Source organism: Columba livia, chromosome 18 (genome assembly GCF_036013475.1).
Source record: "Columba livia isolate bColLiv1 breed racing homer chromosome 18, bColLiv1.pat.W.v2, whole genome shotgun sequence".
NCBI lineage: Eukaryota > Metazoa > Chordata > Aves > Columbiformes > Columbidae > Columba > Columba livia.
In genome coordinates this window covers 6,181,282-6,201,288 of record NC_088619.1, presented here as the reverse complement: position 1 = coordinate 6,201,288, position 20,007 = coordinate 6,181,282, and the positions used below count along the sequence as shown (strand labels likewise).

Sequence of the window (20,007 nt, the reverse complement as noted above, 5' to 3'; positions counted from 1 at the left end):
GACCACGCCCACATAAGACCACGCCCACCTGAGCCCCCGCCCCGGTGCCGCCCCCGGGTCCCGCCCGGCCCAGGTGGAGGCGGTGGCGAAGCGGCGGCCGGTGCCGGCGGGACCGGGAGTGGGATCGCGGCTGTGCCGAGGTGAGCGGGGCCGAGGGTGGGAGCGGAGCGGGGGGTTCCAGTGTCCCCGCGCCGCTTCGCGACCGCCCGGGTTGTTGTTGCTTTGTGACCGGCCGCGTCCCGCCAGCTTCCTCCTCCGCCCTGCGGCCGCTCTGCCCGGGGTGCCGGCCCCGCCGGGGCTGGGTGTCTGCCCCTGCTCCCCGGGGGACATTTGCCGGGGTAGGGGAGACAGCGCGGGACCCCTGCTCGGGCTGCGGCCGTGCCCCTCGCCCTGGCCGGCGTCCCCGGGGCGCGCAGCTCGGGCGGACGGGGAAGGACCCTCCTCTTCCTTCTCTTCCTCGCGGGGGAAGCGGGTGCGTGTCCCGGTGGGGTGACCCGGCCGAGCGGAGGGGACACCGCGTGGCAGGGCGGCCCTGCCTGCTCCCCTGCCTGCTGCCGGCTCCTCTGCCCCGGCTGGGAAGAAAGCACTAACCTACTTTCTGGAGCTGATGGCCCGATAAACAAGCGGGTGTGCAGTTGTGTTTTTGTTTTGTGGGTTTTCCCCTTCCAGGCGAGCGGGGCTGGTGGCGCCCTTCGGAAATGGAGCAGCCTCGAAGCCACAGGCGAGGGCAGGCAGGTGGGCAGGGAAGCAGCCCCAGAGCATCGTCATCCCCTCCCGCCTGCCGATGCCGGGGCTTTGTTGTTGTTGCTGGTTTGAGGTTTGGTTTAAAGGCTCTAGCACACTCACACGTGCTGCTTGAAGTGGCAAGTGCTGCTGCCAGCCCTTTGCAAGCAAACAAAACCCTTTGTGATCAGAAAGATCCCGCCATTCTATATCCATACGTGCATCCTGCAAGGAGCAGGGGGGTGCTGGCTCTGGATGTTTTAGCCAGTTGTATTTGCTGTTGGCCCTCAGCAGTTTTGGGCCAGACTGGTAACGCTGGGCTTTACCCTTGTCCTGTCCTGCCTTGCTGCTAGGCCAGCAGGACCAGGCAGCAGCCGTCCCTCTGTGCTTGCCTGCACGGGGATTGCGGTGCCCACGGTGGGCCAAGGGCTCTGTTTCTTCCCCCTGAAACCCCACAGCTCTCGCTTATCTCCCCATGCCTGCGCTCTGCAGGGGAAAGGGGACCTGAGAGGCCACATTGTTGGCTCTGGGTCCCTGCGGCAAGAGGAAGTGCCCTCTTCCCCAGCGTGGCGTCATCCTTCCCACCACAGGGAGCCGGGACGGTCCCCTGCCTGCGTGTGCCTGGGTCCTGGATGGTCACTCCCAGGGATTTCCAGGGTGAGCTCATTGTTTCGCTGCTCTCCCGGGCTCACAGCACGTCAGCTGGCTGCAGAGTTTGGGGGACACCTCACTACCATCCCATGGCTGTCCTGAGCAGGAAAATGCTGCCTGGTTTGGCTCACTCCATCGTGCCCTCCAAAGGAGCATCCTTTGGCCCCTACATGTTTCCCAGGTGGAAAACCTCCTGCAGCTTGGAAACATCCCACCTCTAAAATGAGCTGGAGGATTCAGCCGTGGCCATACCCTGGAGAAACAGGGCCACCTCTGCCTGCTCTGCCCCGGGTGCCACGGGCTCTGCACAGCAACTGGCTTCACAAGTGGCTTCTTGGGCTCTGCTGTTCCAAGCTCCTTTGCAATTAACAGGGTGATCATACCTGTTGCTGCTTCCTCATTTGGATGGTGGCTTCTGCCTGTTCTCCTGTTTGCTGGTGACCAAAGCAAGCCTTAGTGACCTCCCCGCTTCCCCTGGTCAAGGGTTTCTTTGGGCTGCGCTGCAGCTGCGCTGGAAACTGCAGGGTGCGAAAGGGTAAACCACAGCGGGGGAGAGCAAGGCTTGACACCCAAACAGCTGCCCCGTAACAAATTCTGCAAGATGGGGCTGAGCCTGGTGTTGCTTTCAGATGCACGTGTGAGCGGCGCTGCTGGAGCGTGTCCGTGGGTGCCGGTGGGAGGAACAATAGATGCCGGCGGGAGCTGGGAGGCAGCTCAGAGCTGGGGATGCAGAACGTGGGGATGTGAATTTGGTGGTGAAAGGGGTCAGCTGGGTCCTTGTTACCGTGTGGCTAAACAGCCAAATGGCTGCTCTCTTGCCTCTTCTTCCCTGGGGCGAAGGAAGGGAAAAAGGAGAAAAGACTCGTGGGTTGAAATAGAAACAGGTTTGGTAAGATAATAATAAAAGAAGAATGAATAATAATGTGAATATCATCAGATATAGAAAGCAACTCTTATCAGATATACAGAGCAACTCTGAACACCCGAGGCGGACACAGTGAGTCCAGCTGAATGCAGAGACCACAGTGGGCACAGGGAAGTCATGGGAATTGGGCTCCAGGAGCAGCAGCAGGGATGGGACTCCTCAGGAACAGCAACCATCGAGGAAAGAGAGCGTTTGTGGTACGGAATACTGCTGGGCAGCTTGGGATAGCTGTGCTGGATCTGCTCCTCCCTGCATTGTACACCTGCTTCCTTGCAAAACGTGGAAAACTGAGGAAGGATCTTGGTATCTGCAACAACAAGTATCATTGAGGTCTTACATTCTTCTATACCAAGTCCCAAACACTGGGAAGTTTACTGGAAGAAAGCACCTTGGGATAAAGTTAAAGTTATCTCATTGTTCTTGAACTAAATTCAAAGGACTGTGCTAGCTACCAAGAGAAAAATGGAATAACCGCATGGAAAATGACCTTGATTCAGCCAAACCAGCACAGCCATCTCTCTGTCAGGAAGCCGAATTCCTTGGGATGAGCTGGGGATTCAGCTGGGTTTTGCATTGTTGGGCTGTGCATGGCTGAACGGCAAACACATGGACATGGTCCCGTAATTATGAGGATCCAGGAGTCGCGGTCATTTAGGAGAGTGCAATGCTTTGGGTCATGGTCATTTCCTGGCCTTGGGGTCAGTGCTGAAAGCTGGGCTTGTGCTTGCGAGTGGAACGGAAACCCTTGGCGCTGGTACCTTTTTCTCACTTAATCACTCTTTCTTAAAACAAACAAAAAAAAAGGCACCGAACCAAAACAGAATGCATTTAGTTGGTGGTTGGTGTCTTAATGAGGCATTTGGGGTGGGGGATGGATGCAGGGAAGATGCCCTGGGGAAGGTCCATGTGCTGTGTGGCTCCAGGACTAAGCCTGCCCTCTGCCTGACCACTGCACAGGACCCCTGTGTCCCCCTTGTCCTTGGTGACATGCACCGTGAGGGCTGACATCATGGGGTGCAGGTCACGTTAGCACAGGGGCAGCCCCCAAATAACTGGTTTGGGTGGCAGGGGAGCAACCTGCGCCCCTCATGGAAATCAAACATTTGTGGGGTTTGCATGTGAGGGCTTCTCCCCTCCCTCACCCTCCACTAACTTAAATAACTTATATCTGGGGGAATTGTAAGGACTTTATTGAAGCTGCTTAACCCAATCTGAGCGCTCCTGGGGATGGCCTGGCACAGCTCCTCAAAAAATGGGCATCTCCAGTTGCCACAGTGAGCTGTGCTGCTGCCCTGCGGGTGCAGCATCCCTGGGGTGGGATGGGGAGGATGAGGATGGTGGGGGAGACCCCACCACCTGCTCTTGGCAGCCGAAAGGCTGCAAAGTGCATTGCTGGCACAGATCCACAGTGACGCTGCAGTGTGGGGAGAGCATCACAGGGTTTCACAGGCACCGGGGGGTGGAGGATCCCCCATACCGGGCTTGTGCTGTGTTGAATGAGGACGAGCTGCTCTTGCTCAGGTTTTTGTCTGCAGGGTGTGGACCTGAGTGCTTCAAAGGAGGCTGCTGGTGTCCACCCAAGCTTCTGCCTCCGCACAGGGGCCAGCGGGGCAAGCAGTGTGTTGCGTGAGCCTTGAAATGGTTGTGTTGAGATAAGGAGCCTGTTCCTAAAGATAGGGAGCTTTAGCTTTTAGCTGAGCAGATCGTCCTGCCCCCAGCATGGAGCTCATCTTCTGCCTGGGCTGAGCGGAATTTGTACATGGGGCTGAGCACCACCTCCCACTGCTGCATCCCATGCCGCACAGGGATGCTCAGTGCTCATGGTGAGGGGACTCTGTAAATATGGGTGCTTTTCCCAGCTCCAGGTGGCTTGGTATGCTCTGAAATGGGCAGCAGAGAATTGGGGAAGTCTGCAAGTCCAGCCTGAGCCCTTGCACCAAGTGTTGCTGTCAAAAGGAGTGTTTTGCAGAAGAACCAGTGAAAGAAATCCTCTCATCCCCATCACACTCTCACACCAAGAATTTTCTTTCAAATATAGAAGGGAGGATGAGCTCAGTAATGACCTGGGCATGGGGACGGCAGGCAGGCTGCTCACCCCCTGCCTCGGGGAAATGACAACCTGGGACTCCTCAGCCCCTTCCAGACGGCACAGTCATGGTGGGAGCACTCACACCATCGTGCCTATGTGTCCTGTGTTTAAGCCAAGCTAACGAGGAATTGGAATAGCACTGAGTAATAATGCAAGCTCTTAGATAAAACCAAGTTAAATCAATCCTGGTAGCCCAGGGAATCCGTGTGGTGCCTGGAAAAGAGCTTTTCTTGGATCTAGGGAGCAGCCAACCCCCCATGCTTTCCATGCTGGAGCTGCCCTCGCTGCCAGCAGAGACTTTTGCCCTTTGCTCTTTCGGAAGCCCTTGGGACGACTCAAATCCTCCACGTGCACGTCCCCTGCTCAGATAGGGCTCCAGCTTGGGCAAGGTGCCGGCAGCACCCACCGCCCCGCCGGCATGTCCCCACCGTGGGAAGCGGACTGGGTTTGTGCAGTGCCGCCTGTTTGGGGTTATTTTGCGGTGAGGGTGTGTGAACACCCCAGGAACGGGGTTGGGGAGGTATGGGGTGGGTGGGCAGCGGCACAGAGCGACCCTGACTCACCAGGGCTCATCACCCACCCCAGCAGGCTGGGAAGCCTTTGGATGCTGGCACTCGCTCTGCCGGGGACAGGTGGGTAATTGCATTGGTAAAAATTAACAAGGGTGGGAAACGGGCTGTGGGAAATCCTCTGTGTGGTTTTTTCAATCTGCTGCCAGATCCCGTGGGTGAACCCTTCCCTCTCCGTGCAGATCCCAGCGGCATCACCGCCCGAGGGACCGGTGCCGCACTGCCAGCGATGGAGCCCAGCACATGGCTGCCTTGCGCAACCACGCGAGCCGCCGCGCACCCTCCCGGCTCCGCTTCCCTTCCCCGCAGGCAGGCAGGGCTCTGCCCGCCGCGCTTTATCAGCTGCACCCAGCACAGCCCCCCCGGCCGCCTCCGTGTCCCCTGCGGTGGTTTTGCTTCCTCCTGGGACGTGCTACGCGCTCCAAGCTCGCTCGGGCTGAACAAACCTGCTGCGGTTGCCCAATGTCCTGCCCCATGTAGAAAATGGGAGAGGATTTCCTCATGGCAGCGCGGGGGAGGTTCTTGCTCACAGCGGGGACTGGTTGGATTCTCATCACCCATTGGGGCATCCGTACCCCACCTTGTAACCTCGCCAAGATGGAAACAAGGATTAAAGCTCTTGTGGGTGATGGTGCCGATCGTGTGGCTCAACAGTGTGAGGGACGGGATGGCTTAAAACACCCCCCAAAACACAGCAGTCCTCTCTCAAGACTCAGAGTGAAACTTTGCATCTTTGTGGGTTTACCAACCAGCACGCATGGGGAAAAGATGGAGTTGCCTTCTCTGTGGTGGGGGGAGAAGAAAAATCAGCCTGATGTTGTGGTGCTGGGGTGTGAAATGGCCATGTGTGGGCTGGGGTCTCTGCCATGGGCACGGGGCCATGCAGGGACACACGGTCCCCTAGGGTCAGGAGGGTTCCCGCAGCAGGGCCATAGTGTATTTTGGCCTTTAAAAAAGAGCCTAACTACTCAAAGCACAAAAAAATAAGCGGCAGATGGAGCCTGGCTGCTCCTCAGCTCACAGGGCTGGTGCTTTCCAGGTCTCCCCGTTTCAGTGGGGGTTTGGGCATTCTAAGAAGAACTAGAAATATTAAGGTATTTAGTTTCCTGCCCCATAAGTATTTGTCCTTTTTTTTTTTTTTTTTTTTTTTAATAATACCTTTCTCATTTCAAGAGCTATTTGTCCTGGGCTGCTTCTCTTGGATCTGAAATTTGAGACTGGAAAATGATAAAAAGCTTTTAGAAAGGCAGGAGAAGGGGGGGAAGGTGCTGGGCAGCTGCTCGGGGTTCTCTGCTCAGGTGCGAGTCTGCAGGGGCTCAGTTCTTGGAGCAGCTGAACCAATTGACTTTCCTGTCTGGGGCTGTTAATAACCAGGAGCACCTTTTAACGAGGCTCCAGTCTTTAACGCTCTCATGAATCATTTATGGGCAGCCGGCACGCTCTGCCTAATGGAAAAACGACTCTTGCGTGAGCGTCATGATGGCTGTGGGGGCTTTTCAGGGACATCCCTGACCCTCTTCTTGTTCCCCTGTGAGATGGAGAGGGCAGAGCAGGGGTGCGATGGATGCTCTGAGGGTCCCTCTCCTGGCCCCGTGCCCTCAGGTGGCTCTGAGCTGCGTTTTCCTCCCAGTTTAATTGCACCAGCCTGATGGACTTTTATTTCAGCGCCGGTAATGCCGCCTCCCCCCATGCCAAGGGGCTTGGGGACTGCGATCCCAATCCTCATCTGAGCCTCTGTGTCTGTGTCTATCCCCCCCGACCAGGGCTGCTCTGCAGGGTTGTCTCTGATGTCTCGTACGACAGTTGTGCTGGGTTGTCCCCAGCTCTGCAGGTTGTCACTTGGCCTTGCAAACCATCCCTTTGCATTGCTTGGAGCATCCTAGCATGTCTGACAGTGACGCCTGAGCCACATCACCTTTTCCATCACTTTCTTTCCTGGGCGTGCTTCCCTGGGTCAGCGTTGGCTGTGATTCACCCCAGGGCTGGGACCAGCCCTGGTCACCCTCCTTGTGCCTCTCCTGGCTGAAGACTAAAACCTCATCCCAGTTGCTCACCAGTGCCCCCCACGCAGTGTCCCTCTTAGGAGGGGATGGGGGCTTCACCTGCTTGTCGCAGGGTGAGGGCAGTGTCCCTCAGGGCTGGACATCAGGCTTTGGTGAATGTGACAGCTTTGTGAGGGGAGGTGATGATGGTGGGTGACCTCTTCTTCTTATCAACCAGACCAGGTTACCCCCCTCCACCCATTTGTCACTCCCCCATGGGTGGTGGCAGGGTCCCCAGTGCATTCTTCTCTCTTCCTGGAGATCTTTTCCAGCCTGCAGTGACCCTGTGCTGTCCTAGGACCCCTCTTCCAGGCTGGAAGCACAGCTCAGGATGTGCCCTTGAATGCAGAGCCCCACATCCATCACCTCCTCACTGCTGTCACCACCTTGTCCCCATGGTAGGGCGTTCATGCAGCCATCCCTCAGCACTATGTCACCTCTCACTTACCTTTCCTGTCCCCAGGGCAGAGCCACCACATCTACCCTGAGTGCCCTGGGGACAGGGCTGATGTGCGGTAAAACTTCTTTTTGGTCAGGATTTGTGCTGGGGGGTTGTTGCTGCCCCCAACCCACGTGGCCAGAGGGACTTCAGCCCTCGGGGGCTGCTCCGTTCCTCCCCCATCTCTTGGTGCCAAATATCGCATTAACGCACAGAATCGTGAAAGCTGCTCCGCGTGACGGGATGGCAGGTGCCGCCGGGTTGCGCCAGCTCCCCCGGGAGCTGCGTCACCTCACCCGCAGCTCAGGGGAAACTGGGTCTGTCCCTTTACCCAGGCTGCGTGGGGAACTGGTGGGGATTGGGACTGGGGTTTTCAATGTCCTGCAAACCTGCTTCACTGGGAAGCCCAGAGGTTCCTCACCAGGGGCTGCCTGGTTTGTGATGGGAGCAATTGGGGATGGGGTTTTGGGACAGAGGTGTAAGAGCGGCACTGTGCAAGAGTATCTTGTCCCCTCGCACCTCTGAGTGATGCAATTTCTGTGCTCCTGGCTGTGTCGGCTTTTAGTGCTGAGCCATTCCCTGGAGTCGGAGGAGGATGATGAGGGTGTCCCAGGGCTTGCTCTGACCCCAGTGTGTCCCCATCCCAGCTCTCCAGAGCAGCTGGCACCTTGAGCTCATTGCTGGCAGCCCTGGGAGGAAAACAAACAGCGTTTCCATCTCACCAGCGGGACGGAAAGTTTTACTTGCCGGGGCTGGACTGCCTGGCTGGCATTCTCCCAGCTTAGCAGCTATTAAATACCTCGGTGAGGCCATTCTGTTTTGCGTCCACTCTTCACAAGTGTCTCACTACCCAAGGGCTTTGCCCAGCAGCAGTGGGTGAAAGCTCCCTGCCAGCCCCACGCCGCTCCCCTGCCATGAAGCGAGGTGCATCACTGCTAACGGCAGTTTCTTCTCCTTCCACCGCCTGGTCCCTGTCCCCAGTGTCTGGCTGCCCTGTCCCCAGGGCTCATGATGCTCCTGCAGCCCTCCGCTTCTTTCCCATGTATGGCTTTTCATTGCAGCCTCTATCTCTCCCCACCAGGCGAGGCAGGAGGAGTTCAGCCATGTCCCGGGGCTCCCATGCATGAATGACGGAGGAGGAGGAGGAAGAGGAAGGCTGCCGTTGGTGTTTGCGATTGAGTCGTGCTGCACAGGATCCCTGCCACTCTTATGAGGTAGGAAAACCTCAGTGGGGACCAGGACTGGCTGAGCCCCCAGGAGAAATTTGGGTGCTGGTTGCTTCCATGGGGATGCTCCTAACGCCAGGCTTTGCTTGTGGTGAGGTCTGCGGGGACAGTCGTGCTGGGGACTCAGAGTGCTACAAAAGTGTCCCTGTGCATACTGCTCAGGGACATGCTGCAGAGGGGACTGGCGGGTCCTGGTCACTCAGCTGTTGCCAAAAGAGAACGGAGCCTTGCAAAGCTGGATTCTGGCCAGAGAGAGGAGCCAGGCTTTGGGATCAAGCTGGGGATGCTCACAAGACCTGTGCAAGTCCACTGGGCACGGGCACGTGGCAGGGGGAATATGAAGAGGATGGAGGGGGCTGTGCCTCCCTCTGAGAGCCCCCACAGCCCCTAATAGGATCTGGACTCCCTCCCTTGCACTCGGATGGAATTACCTTTCCCATAAGGTCCTGCCTTGTAGAGTCAGGCTGTGAGGACCCCTGGGAGGGGATTGCTGGAGGAATTAACCACTTCTTGGCCATTAAGCCTCCTCCTGCTTGCACGTGGTGCTGAGGAGGATTCAGTCTTCCAGCCTGGTGTATGCACACACGTGCCAGAGGGGAGCATCCCATGGGGACACCACGACATGTGATTCGTCCCAGACCTGGGACTGGAGGTGACACGGGCTGTTCTATCTCCTCTCACTGCAGAAAAAGCTGTCCTGTGAAGAATTTGCTGAGAATGGGGTGTTTTCAGGCTTTGCACATCCTGATTTCCTGTGCATGTGCTGAGTGGGTTAGGTGCATTCCAATGCGGTGGGGAGCACAACCCAGGTGTCTCACAGGCAGGTGATGGGGATGCTTATACCCTCTCCTGCCATCCCTCGTTCTTCTCTCAGCAAGTGAATGGGTGGTCCTGGGGCACTGGGAGTGAGTGGGAGATGGAACCCACTGCCCACCCAAACCTGGGGAGGGGCTGTGGATGTCAGGGACACAGTGGCTGAGCTGATGACAACAGGGTCAGTGGTAGAGTTTGCTGATACTGGTGAGATCCTGCTGGTGAGGCCTCATCTCCTGCTGAGACTCAGCCTCTCCCCACGCCTGAAATCCTGGGGGGACGTTTCTTCTCACCTTGCCAACTCCTTGCACAACCCAGCCTGCCAACCGCCACCGGCCCGAGATGTCAGCTGGCGACAAGAACGGGGACAGCTGCTCCAGCAGCAGCCGCCTGCAGAGCAAGAAGCCCCCCAACCTCTCCATCATCATCCCCCCCCGGGAGGCAGAGGAGGACGGTGCCCGCAAGGAGGTGAGCGATGGGGAGCTGCGTCCATCCCACACTGGGCCTGGGGTACCTGCCATCCCTAGGGGACCCTTCCTGTGCCATCCCTAATGTTCTGCTGTGCCTTCCAGCCTTCCAAAGTTCCCATCTACCGAAAGAGCAAGAGCCTGCAGGAGCCTCGCTCAAAGGGATGCGACGGCTCAGAGCGCCCTCCTGGCTTCCGCCGACAGACGTCCCTGTCCCAGAGCATCCGCAAGTGAGGGATGGGGAGTGGTGACGCGAGGGCAGGGCAGGTGCTGGTGGTGCCTGGGTCACTGAGGGGTCCCTTGGTCCCTGCCGGGGTGTCATGGCTGTGGGTACCACAAAGGACTTGGGATGGGGATGTGGAGGCGCAGCTTGGCAGGGAACACCTTGGAGGGTTTTGTGCGGCTCTGCTTTGACTCCCTGGTGTCTGCCTGGGGATGATTCTGCAGCAGAATTGTTTAGTGCTAATTCACACCGTTGTTTTGTGCACTGGGGAGGTTTCTTAGCCCTGTTTATGTAGGACCTTCACAATCACCTTGAGCTGTACCATCTGCTGCAGCCCAGGCCTGATGCACTGTCCCGTGCAAGGTGATGGAGTTACCTCTGCAGAGAGACCCAAAGGCCAGTGATGCCTCTGCGCCTCCCCTCCCAGCCCACAGCCAGCTCAGAATTTGCCCTGCTGCCAGCTGAGCTGAGACATCCCAACCCAAATCACAGCATCATTGAATAGGTTGGGTTGGAAGGGACTGTCAAAGCTCATGGGCAGGGACTTCAACCAGATCAGGTTGCTCAGAGCCCAGTCCAAATCGCCTGCTGGAGGGAACACCTCCGGGGATGGTGGTACCTGGACTGGGGGGACCAGATGGTTGATAATGACACCCATCATGTGTCCAGGGGCACAGCGCAATGGTTTGGCGTCAGCAGCGACTGGGAGGGCAAGCGGCAGCAGTGGCAACGCAAGAGCTTGCAGCACTGCAGCATGAGATACGGCAAGCTGAAGCCTGCCTACCGTGACCTGGAGCTGCCCAGCCAGGAGGTCCCCTCCTTCCAAGGAACCGAGTCACCCAAACCTGCCAAGATGCCCAAGGTAGGGCTCAGGGCATGGGTTCTGGCTCCCAGCCTTGATCCCGCAGCACCCACACTTCTCTCCTCCTCTAGATCGTGGACCCGCTGGCCAGGGGTCGTCCCTTCCGCCATCCCGATGACACCGACCGTCCCCACACGCCCCACCACGTCCTGCCCCCGCTCACCCCCGGTGTTGTCTCTTTGACGAGCATCCGCTCAGGCTACGGCCGCCTGCCGCGCAGGAAGAGGGAGTCCGTCGCCCACATGAGCTTCAAGGCAGCCGCTGCGCTTCTCCGCGTGAGTTTTGGGAAGCTGGGGAGCATCTTCTTCCTGATGCAGGTTTCAGCTCTGTCTCTGTTGGGATTTAATCCCTGCCACTTGGCATTGGGGAGGGAAGCTGCAAGAAACTCTTGGTGCTGCAAAAACTGGGGGGTTTCTGGCTGTTTACCGTCGTTTGCTTCCCCTGCCAAAGGGACGTTCTGCCCTGGAGCCACTGGCTCCCAAGTGGAGAAGCAACAAGAGAAGCTTCATGTACCCCAGCTTCATGGAGGAGGACATGGTGGATGCTGCCGATACCCTGGACTCATCCTTCTTCAGTAAGGCAAGTGCTGTTCCACGGGGGTGGATGTGGAGCTGGGGGGGCTCTGGTGAGGACCTGTGTGTCGGTGCTTCGCCTGGGAGCAGGAGCATCTGTGGCCACTGTGCCCAGTGCTGCAGAGCCCTGATCTGGGTGATACTCCTTGGGGATGATAAGGAGTGACGCTGCCATCATGGGCACATCTCACACCCTGTGACATGCAGTTCATGGGATATTGATGAGGATTGCCCACTCCCCAGGCCCTGGAGCCAGGCTGGCCTGGTGGTGGCCACACTCAGTCAGGGGGGGTTTCTTCTTGGTGAAGGATCTAGAGAACAAGTCTTAGGAGGAGCCATCTCTGGAAGGATTTGAAAGACACGTAGATGAGGTTCTTAGGACATGGTTTAATGCCACTTTTGGGTTAATGGTTGCACTCAATGATCTTGAGGGTCTTGTCCAAATTAAATGATTCTGTGATTCTATTATTCTTACCCATCTCACACATCCAAGAACCCCTCTCCATCCTCCTTCCAGATGGACATGCACGACGAGACGTACTCCATGCCTGATGATGTCTTCGAGTCGCCACCTCTCTCTGCCACGTACTTCCGCATGCGCCCCATGGGGGACAACACCAGGGTGTCCCCCGAGGTGGAGCAGCCGACCCCGTGAGTACCAGCTCTCAGCAGATGCTGCCCCAAAGGCTGCCCCGCCACAGTCAGGACAATGTCCCCAGCCATCCCTGCCATGGGGCACTGGGTACTTTTGCTGTGCCGCTGGGAGGGTGAAGCCAAGAGGTGCCCCCAGCCCTCATCCCAGCATCCTCTGTCCTGCCCCAGCTCTGGGCTTGCACATGGGGGATTCCTCAGCTGTCCCCGTTCAGCAGGTGTGATGGGTCCTCATGACAAGACAGTCCTTGAGGTGTTGGAGCAAGTTCAGCGCAGGGAATGGAGCTGGTGAAGGGTCTGGAGCACAAATGTGATGGGAGCAGATGAGGGACCTGGGGGGTTCAGCTGGAGAACAGGAGCTGAGGGGAGACCTTCTGATCTCTGAACTGCCTGAAAGGAGCTTGGAGCCGGGGGGGTCGGGCTCTGCTCCCCAGGAACAAGTGACGGGGTCAGAGGAAATGGCCTCAAGTTGCACCAGGGAGGTTGAGGTTGGATCTTGGGAACAATTTCTTCCCCAAAGGGCTGTTGGGCTTTGGAACAGGCTGCCCAGGGCAGTCCTGGAGTCGCCATCCCTGGAGTGGTTTAAAAGACACAGAGGTGAGGTTCTTAGGGACATGGGGTTGTGGTGCAGTTGGCAGTGTGAGGTTAACCTTTAGACTCTATGATCTTAAAGGTCTTTTCCAACCAGAGTCATTTGATGATTCTCTGTGTTTCTCTGCTCTCTGCAGACAGGAGGGTGTCCGGCTCGCTTCGGTCTCTGCTGTCGCTGGCCCAGCTCCCCAGCGAGGGATGCGCATCACTTCCAAAGTGATGCACTTCGCCTTCGACCGCAAGAAACGCTACTATGGGCTGGGGGTGGTGGGGAAGTGGCTGAACAGGACGTACCGGCGCAGCCTGAGCAGCATCGTGCAGTCACAGCTGGAGATCACTGACAGCCACCGGTGAGGGGTCTGATGGGACCAGCATGGGCACAGGGGGCTCCTTAGCTGGAACTCAGATGCGTGTCCCCCTCCATGCTTGGGGGACTGCAGCGTCTCTTTGCCCAGCCACCCTTGAGCTGCTCAAATTTGGGGTCCTTTCTTCCACAGGCCATATTTCACATACTGGCTCACCTTTGTCCACATTCTTATCACCTTGCTGGTCATCGGCACCTATGGCATCGCCCCCATTGGCTTCGCCCAGCACGTGACGACAGAGTTAGTAAGTTTAAGAGCTACCAGCCGGGGCTGTCCCCTCCCAGCTCTCCGGTGACGCATCTGGCTCTGAAATGGCAACCAGCTGGCTGCCGAGGAGAGCAAGGAGGGTATCTGGGGGTGCCTGCAATACCCTAGGGGGCTGATCCTCCCTCTGGGCATAGTCCTGGGGAGCTGCAGGGCTGCATTGCTCCCCCAGCACCCTGGATCCATATTCCAGTGTCTCACGCTGACGTGCTCCCTGCTGGGGCTGGGAGCATCTTGGGGTGCTGCTGGCCCCCACTGGTTGACAGGCTTCATTAAATAGCCAGGATGGGGAGTCTGCAGCGTGTTGCAGTGGCATGTGTGCTGACAGCAGAGCTGCTCTCTCTCCCACGTCACTGATGGGACCCAGCAGCCCTTCCCCTCACGTGAAGGGGGCTGCTCAGCCCCCCACGAGTAGAGGGAGAGGTGGCTGCACCCCTGCACAGCCCCCTCAGCAGGAGCTGACCCTGGCCTCACTCGGCAGGTGCTGCGGAACAAGGGCGTCTATGAGAGCGTCAAGTACATCCAGCAGGAAAACTTCTGGATTGGACCCAGCTCGGTAAGGGCTCTGCTGGACTACTGAGGCTCTGCCCCTGCCAGCCTCTGTTCCCCCTGCCCAGAGCAAAGGGGGGGCCCTGGGGTGCTCCAGGGGGAGAGCTGGACCCCTTGTCCCAGCCCGCTGCCCCAGGGCATCGGTGTCCCCATCCCTCTGGGACCTGCTGCCTGATCCCAGCCCAGAGCTGCAGCATCTCGTTGGGATGGTCAGAACAGGCCACATCCCCTTCCCACCTGCTTTCCCTAGACATGAGGAAGAAATTTTTGACCCTGAGGGTGATGAGAGCCTGGCCCAGGTTGGCCAGAGAGGTGGTGGATGAACCATCCCTGGAGACATCCCAGGCCAGGCTGGACAGGGCTCTGAGCAACCTGAGCTGGGGAAGAAGTCCCTGCTCATGGCAGGGGGTTGGACTAGATGAGCTTTCCAACCCAAACCACCCTGTGATTCTATTATTCCCCCCACTGGGGTATTGGAGAGTCAGGACTGTTGCCTTTGGGAACCCCCTGCCCCTACTGAGCTCTCCCAGGGGGCAGCTGGGGGGAGGGGAGTTGTGGGGGGGACATGGAGCATCCCCTGGACTGGTGTCTCTCTCCCAGATTGACCTGATCCACCTGGGAGCCAAGTTCTCCCCCTGCATCCGGAAGGATCGGCAGGTGGAGCGGCTCATCCAGCGCGAGCGGGACCGGGAGCGCGGCTCCGGCTGCTGTGTCCAGAATGACAGATCGGGCTGTATCCAGACACTTCCGCAGGACTGCTCGGTGTGTGCCACCCCCACGGGCACTGGGAAGGGCTGGGGATCCTTGGAGAAAAAGGGGAAAACACCTCGGCCCTGCACAGCACCAGGACAGGGTGTGCGGAGTCAGAGCAGTGCACTCCTAGCATAGGAGTTGGTCTCTTCTCCAGAGTAACAAGCAAGAGGACAAAAGGAAATGTCCTCAAGTTGTGCCAGAGGAGGTTTAGATTGGATGTTAGGGAAAAATTTATTCCCATAAAGGGCTGTCGGGCATTGGAACAGGCTGCCCAGGGCAGTGGTGGAGTCACCATCCCTGGAGGGGTTGGACAGACGTGGAGATGAGGTTCTCAGGGACATGGGGAATGGGTTAACGGTTGGACTCAATGATCTTGAGGGTCTCTTCCAAACAAAATGATTCTGTGATTTGCTGCAACATCCTCAATCTCTTCATGCTGCCCAGGAAACGCTGGCAACGTTCATCAAGTGGCCGAGCACCAATGCACCAACCATGGACTCAGGGAAGAAGCGGATGTCAGGAGCCGTGTGTCACCAGGACCCCAGGTAGGAGTCACAGCTGGGGAGAGGTGGCACAGTCACCTGGCTGTACGCAGGGCATGGCAGAGGTGCTGCATGAGGCTGCGTTTCCAGCTTAGCTGCCTTGAATTCTCATGTCCAAGGGGCTAGGGCGCCCTTACACATTGTAGGAGAGTGATAAGGAAGAGGGAATCAGTGGGGAAACTGAGGTGGGGTCCCATGGGGGGTGAGCTGGGATGGGAGATGCTGTGAGGGGACATTGATGGAGTGTCTGGCAGATGCAAGTGCTGTGGGGTTCACCTGCAGAAGGCACTGCTGCGAGGGGGTGTAGGACACCAAGGTGCAAGATCCCTCCCAAGCCGGGGGATGGGGCAGGTCCTGGGGGTGTCTGTGCCCAGGGTGGGTCTGGGAGGAGGGATGTGCTGAGGGAGACCTGTCCTGACTCCCCAACTCCTCCCACTAGGACATGCGAGGAGCCAGCATCCAACCCACCCCATGTGTGGCCGGACGACATCACCAAGTGGCCGGTAAGAGCCTGGTGACACCATGAGCTGCATGACACTGTGGTGACAGCCTCCATGGGAGGCACAGCATGTGACAAGCCAGGCACAGGGGCTGCGGGGAGAGCCTAGGACCAGGCTGTGACCTTGGCTCCTCTCCCTCCTGCTTCTAGATCTGCACCTACGAGACCAAAACCAACCACTCAGGCTTTGCCCACATGGACTGCGAGATCAAGGGCAGACCCTGCTGCATTGGCACCAAGGGCAGGTGGGTCACAGCGATGGGGACACCTGGCCAGGGCTCAGCTCCCCCCACTGCCTTTTGTTGCCCTGTCAGTGTCTGGAGCAGTGCCAGGGGGAGATGGGGATTTTGGAGCCTTGCAGGTGGGTGGAAGGATTGTGGCAGCAGGACTGGCTGCCGGGAGCAGCAGGGGGTGCTCAGGGGAGTGGGGAGCGAGCCCTGGTCTGAGCCTGCTGCCCTCTGCCCAGCTGCGAGATCACGACGCGGGAGTACTGCGAGTTCATGCATGGCTACTTCCATGAGGAGGCAACGCTCTGCTCGCAGGTGAGTGGGCTGGGAGGCAGGATGTGATGCTGGCAGGTGGGTCACGCATTGCTGTGCTGATGCCAAAGGGTTTTGTAGTATCCTGGGATGGATGTAAGCGGGGGATGCAGGGTGCAGGGGTTTGCTCGGCTGTCAGTCAGGCTCCTGGTGCTGCTGCCTTGTTGCTGTGGGGCAGCAAACACAAGACTTAAAATCACAGAATGTCCTTTTCCTAATGTCCAGCCTGAACCTCCCCTGGCACATCTTCCTGCCATTCCCTCGGGTCCTATCACTGGTTGCCAGAGAGAACTTGAGGTGGTCTCACCCAGGCAGCCCTGGTGTCCTTGAGAAAGGGATATTCTGGGTGGCAAAACAGCCCCTCAGCATTTCCTGGGGCACTGGGGGTGCTCAGTTGCTCCCTCCCCAGCACCCGGGCAATGCAGGTGCCCCACACCACTCAGGCTCCCCCCACAACTGACACATGGCATCACCAGCCACGGTGTCCCTGTGACCCATCTGTTGCTCCCTGTGGCACTGGGGTGTGGGCTGAGCCTTCATCACCCTCCAACCCCCTACCTTTGCAGGTGCACTGCCTGGACAAGGTCTGTGGTCTCCTGCCCTTCCTCAACCCGGAGGTCCCTGACCAGTTCTACCGCCTGTGGCTGTCCCTGTTCCTGCATGCCGGGTGAGCCACGGCCCCCACACCTCTAGGACATGGGGGGTGAGTTGGGACCAGAGTATCCATTGAGATGGGCTGGGAGAGAAGTGGGGAGGACACCCCCAGACCACAGCAACACATGGAGGGTGTTTTGTACCATATCTCATGCCCCAGGGCAGCAGTACAGAGGGCTGAGCAGGGGTCTCTAACGTGGGATCTCTCCCCCCAGCATCATCCACTGCCTGGTGTCCGTGACATTCCAGATGACAGTGCTGAGGGACCTGGAGAAGCTGGCAGGCTGGCATCGCATCTCCATCATCTTCATCCTCAGCGGCATCACGGGCAACCTGGCCAGTGCCATCTTCCTGCCGTACAGGGCAGAGGTGAGGGCTGGGGGGACTCTACCTACATCACCCCAAACCCTGCCACCTCCCCAGGGACCAAAGGGGCACCCCTGCCTATCCCTGTCCCAGCAGAGGTTTGGGGAAGGGGCTGCAGGCTGCAGCACAAAGCTCTCTGCCCCTGGCAGGGGGGTGAGAGGCTGGTGCCCGCATGGCAGGGGGACAAGGGGGATATCTCTGCCCCACGTGTGGGGGTTTGCACATGACGCGTGGGTCACGCGTCACCCTGTGTCAATGTGCATGCAGGGTTCTCGGGCAGGCAGATGGCTAATCTGCTGGCAGCAAAACCCTGCCAGGCTCTAAATGCGATCACGTCCAGCGCCCTAATCCCCGCGGGGGTGCATCAGGACAAGGCTGGGGGGGGCTGTGGTGATGCTGATGCTGCCTGCCTGCTGAGTCACCAAAAGCTCTGGCTCTGCCCAAACAGTGCCAGCGTGCTTCTCCTCTTCCTCCTGTGCCAGCGTGAGTGTGGCACCCCATTGCAGTGCAGCCCTTGGAGGGATGCAGGAGCCACATGCATTTTGCAAGGGGAGGGGACAGTCCCAGGGAACACACAGGGACATGTCCAGGGTGTTGTGCACAGGGTCTGGCCATGACTTTCCCCATCCCTGCAGGTGGGTCCCGCTGGATCCCAGTTTGGCTTGCTGGCCTGCCTCTTCGTGGAGCTCTTCCAGAGCTGGCAAGTGCTGGAGAAACCCTGGAAAGCCTTCCTCAACCTCTTTGGCATAGTCCTCTTCCTCTTCGTCTGTGGCCTCTTGCCGTGGATCGATAACATCGCTCACCTCTTTGGCTTCCTCAGCGGCCTCCTCCTCTCCTTCGCCTTCCTGCCCTACATCACCTTCGGCACGGTGGACAAGTACCGCAAGCGAGCCATGATCATTGTCTCCTTGCTGGTTTTCGTGGGGCTCTTTGCCTCGCTGGTGGTCTGGCTCTACGTCTACCCCGTGAACTGGCGCTGGGTGGAATATCTCACCTGCCTGCCCTTCACCAGCAAGTTCTGCGAGAAGTACGAGCTGGACCAGGTCCTGCACTGACCCCGCCGGCGGGGACGGGGCTGGTGGTGATGTTTTCCATGGGGTGGGTCTTCACCAGCCTGTGGGAAGTGGTGACTGCAGACCCCAGGCACAGCTTCGTCCTCAGTGCTGGTGGGTTTGGGCTCACTCCAGTTAAACAGGAGATGGAGTGGGGAACAGGGCTGGAGCCAGCCCAGCCTTGCACCCTTTGGGGCTGCTCTTGGTGCTGGCGAGCCATAACTGGTTTGGGGGCAACCCAGGGCTGAGGGAAGCGGGGTTTTGGTACGGCCACAGCCAGCCTGGGCCCCCAGCTCTGGGGCACTGGACCTTGAAAGCACCTGACAATTATGCTGCCAAGGTCTCCTGCCTGTGTTCCTGCCTGTGCCCCTGCCTGCCTGCAGCCCCGTCCTGTCTTGGTGACCTCGGGTGCTGCAGCTCATACTGTGAACACAATCCCCTTTTTTGCAGGGGCACTTGTTTTTATCTGCAACTCTTTAGGCCAAGGGTTTCCCCCACTTTGGGCTCCCCAGTGCCTCTGCTGTGGCTCTGGTGTGTTCAGAGCTGAGCTTCAAAGGTATTTTTCAGTCCCACTCTCACACCCGATGCTCCCCTGAGGCTGCAAAAGGAGCTTGTGCTTCCCCACCTGGGCTCCTTGCTGGATGGAGGGGCAGGGCTTGGGGTGAGGGGGGCTTCTTTTCCCCGTATTTCAGTGAAATTCCCTTTTTGGAAGCAGAGAAATGGCACGTGTTGCCTTCATCACACTATACTGGGAGGCAGGCGGGGAGAAAACCACCCTGGGGGGTTGTGTAGCTGCTTCTCAAGCCCACAGCCCGCTCAGGAAGCCATCGCTGTTCCCACCTTTTGCTACTGCCTCGAGTCCCCACTGTTACCCCTTTTGTTTTTTTCAAAGCGTAGAGACCCAGGTAGCCATTCCCACCTAAACGGGGCTGGACAGACGGAGAAGTGCAGGACGGGAGCAGTTGCCTGAGGCTGCACATCCCTGCCTGTCCCCACCTGTCCCCACCTGTCCCCAGCACCTGGGCTGCTGCTCCCCAGCATCTCCTCCTCCCTCCCACTGGCCTCAGCATGAAGGCAGGTCCTTCCCGGGGTCCGGGTGACCCTGCGGGGCTGGTTTGGACCTGAGCTGATGCCAAGCTGTCCCTCCTCTGGTGTGTGTTGCTTTGGTGCTGGTGAGTGTCAACGCCATTAAATGGGGGAAGGTGTAAATCCCCCAGATGGGATGTCCTGGGATGAGTATTCAAGGGCTGGGAGCTCAGCTCCATCTGTCCACAACCTTTGTCTAAGTGATCCCGGGAGCTCTGTGGCACCAGCATCTCTCCCTCCATCCCTCCCTCCATCTCTACCTCCACCATGGGCCAGATTTCAGCCTCGCTCCGTCCCTCCGGTAGCTGCTCCAGCCAAAGACAGACATTTCACCTCATTTGTCTCTTTTTGATACTTTTTGTAAAAGCTGTGGGGTTTTTTTTCCTCCTTAATAAATTTCTACCTGTATTTAATGAGACACATAAGGCCTCTTCTCCCTTCTTGGGCACAGGGATGCAGCACTTTTAGTGGGTTCTGGTTCTTTTGGTGATGGTC

The 20,007-nt window shown here is 58.3% G+C and overlaps 1 protein-coding gene across 3 annotated transcripts; it reads left to right on the top strand.

Annotated features, from left to right (window-relative positions):
• Window positions 1-19,930, top strand: RHBDF2 (rhomboid 5 homolog 2). Of its 3 annotated transcripts, none has more exons than XM_065034660.1 (19): window positions 2-140; window positions 8,520-8,652; window positions 9,796-9,945; window positions 10,050-10,174; window positions 10,837-11,029; window positions 11,101-11,304; window positions 11,480-11,608; window positions 12,119-12,252; window positions 12,981-13,193; window positions 13,341-13,452; window positions 13,954-14,028; window positions 14,622-14,783; window positions 15,219-15,319; window positions 15,756-15,819; window positions 15,966-16,060; window positions 16,282-16,357; window positions 16,921-17,021; window positions 17,224-17,377; window positions 18,010-19,930. In XM_065034660.1, the coding sequence occupies exons 2-19, from the start codon at window positions 8,566-8,568 to the stop codon at window positions 18,427-18,429; spliced, it is 2,595 nt and encodes an 864-aa protein (XP_064890732.1). In that variant the 5' UTR covers window positions 2-140; window positions 8,520-8,565; the 3' UTR covers window positions 18,430-19,930. The 3 variants fall into 3 exon arrangements, with proteins under 3 accessions (XP_064890733.1, XP_064890732.1, XP_064890735.1); XM_065034663.1 differs by having other exon boundaries at window positions 90-140; window positions 10,050-10,672; XM_065034661.1 differs by lacking the exon at window positions 16,921-17,021 and having other exon boundaries at window positions 1-140.
• Window positions 19,931-20,007: the final 77 nt, after the last annotated feature.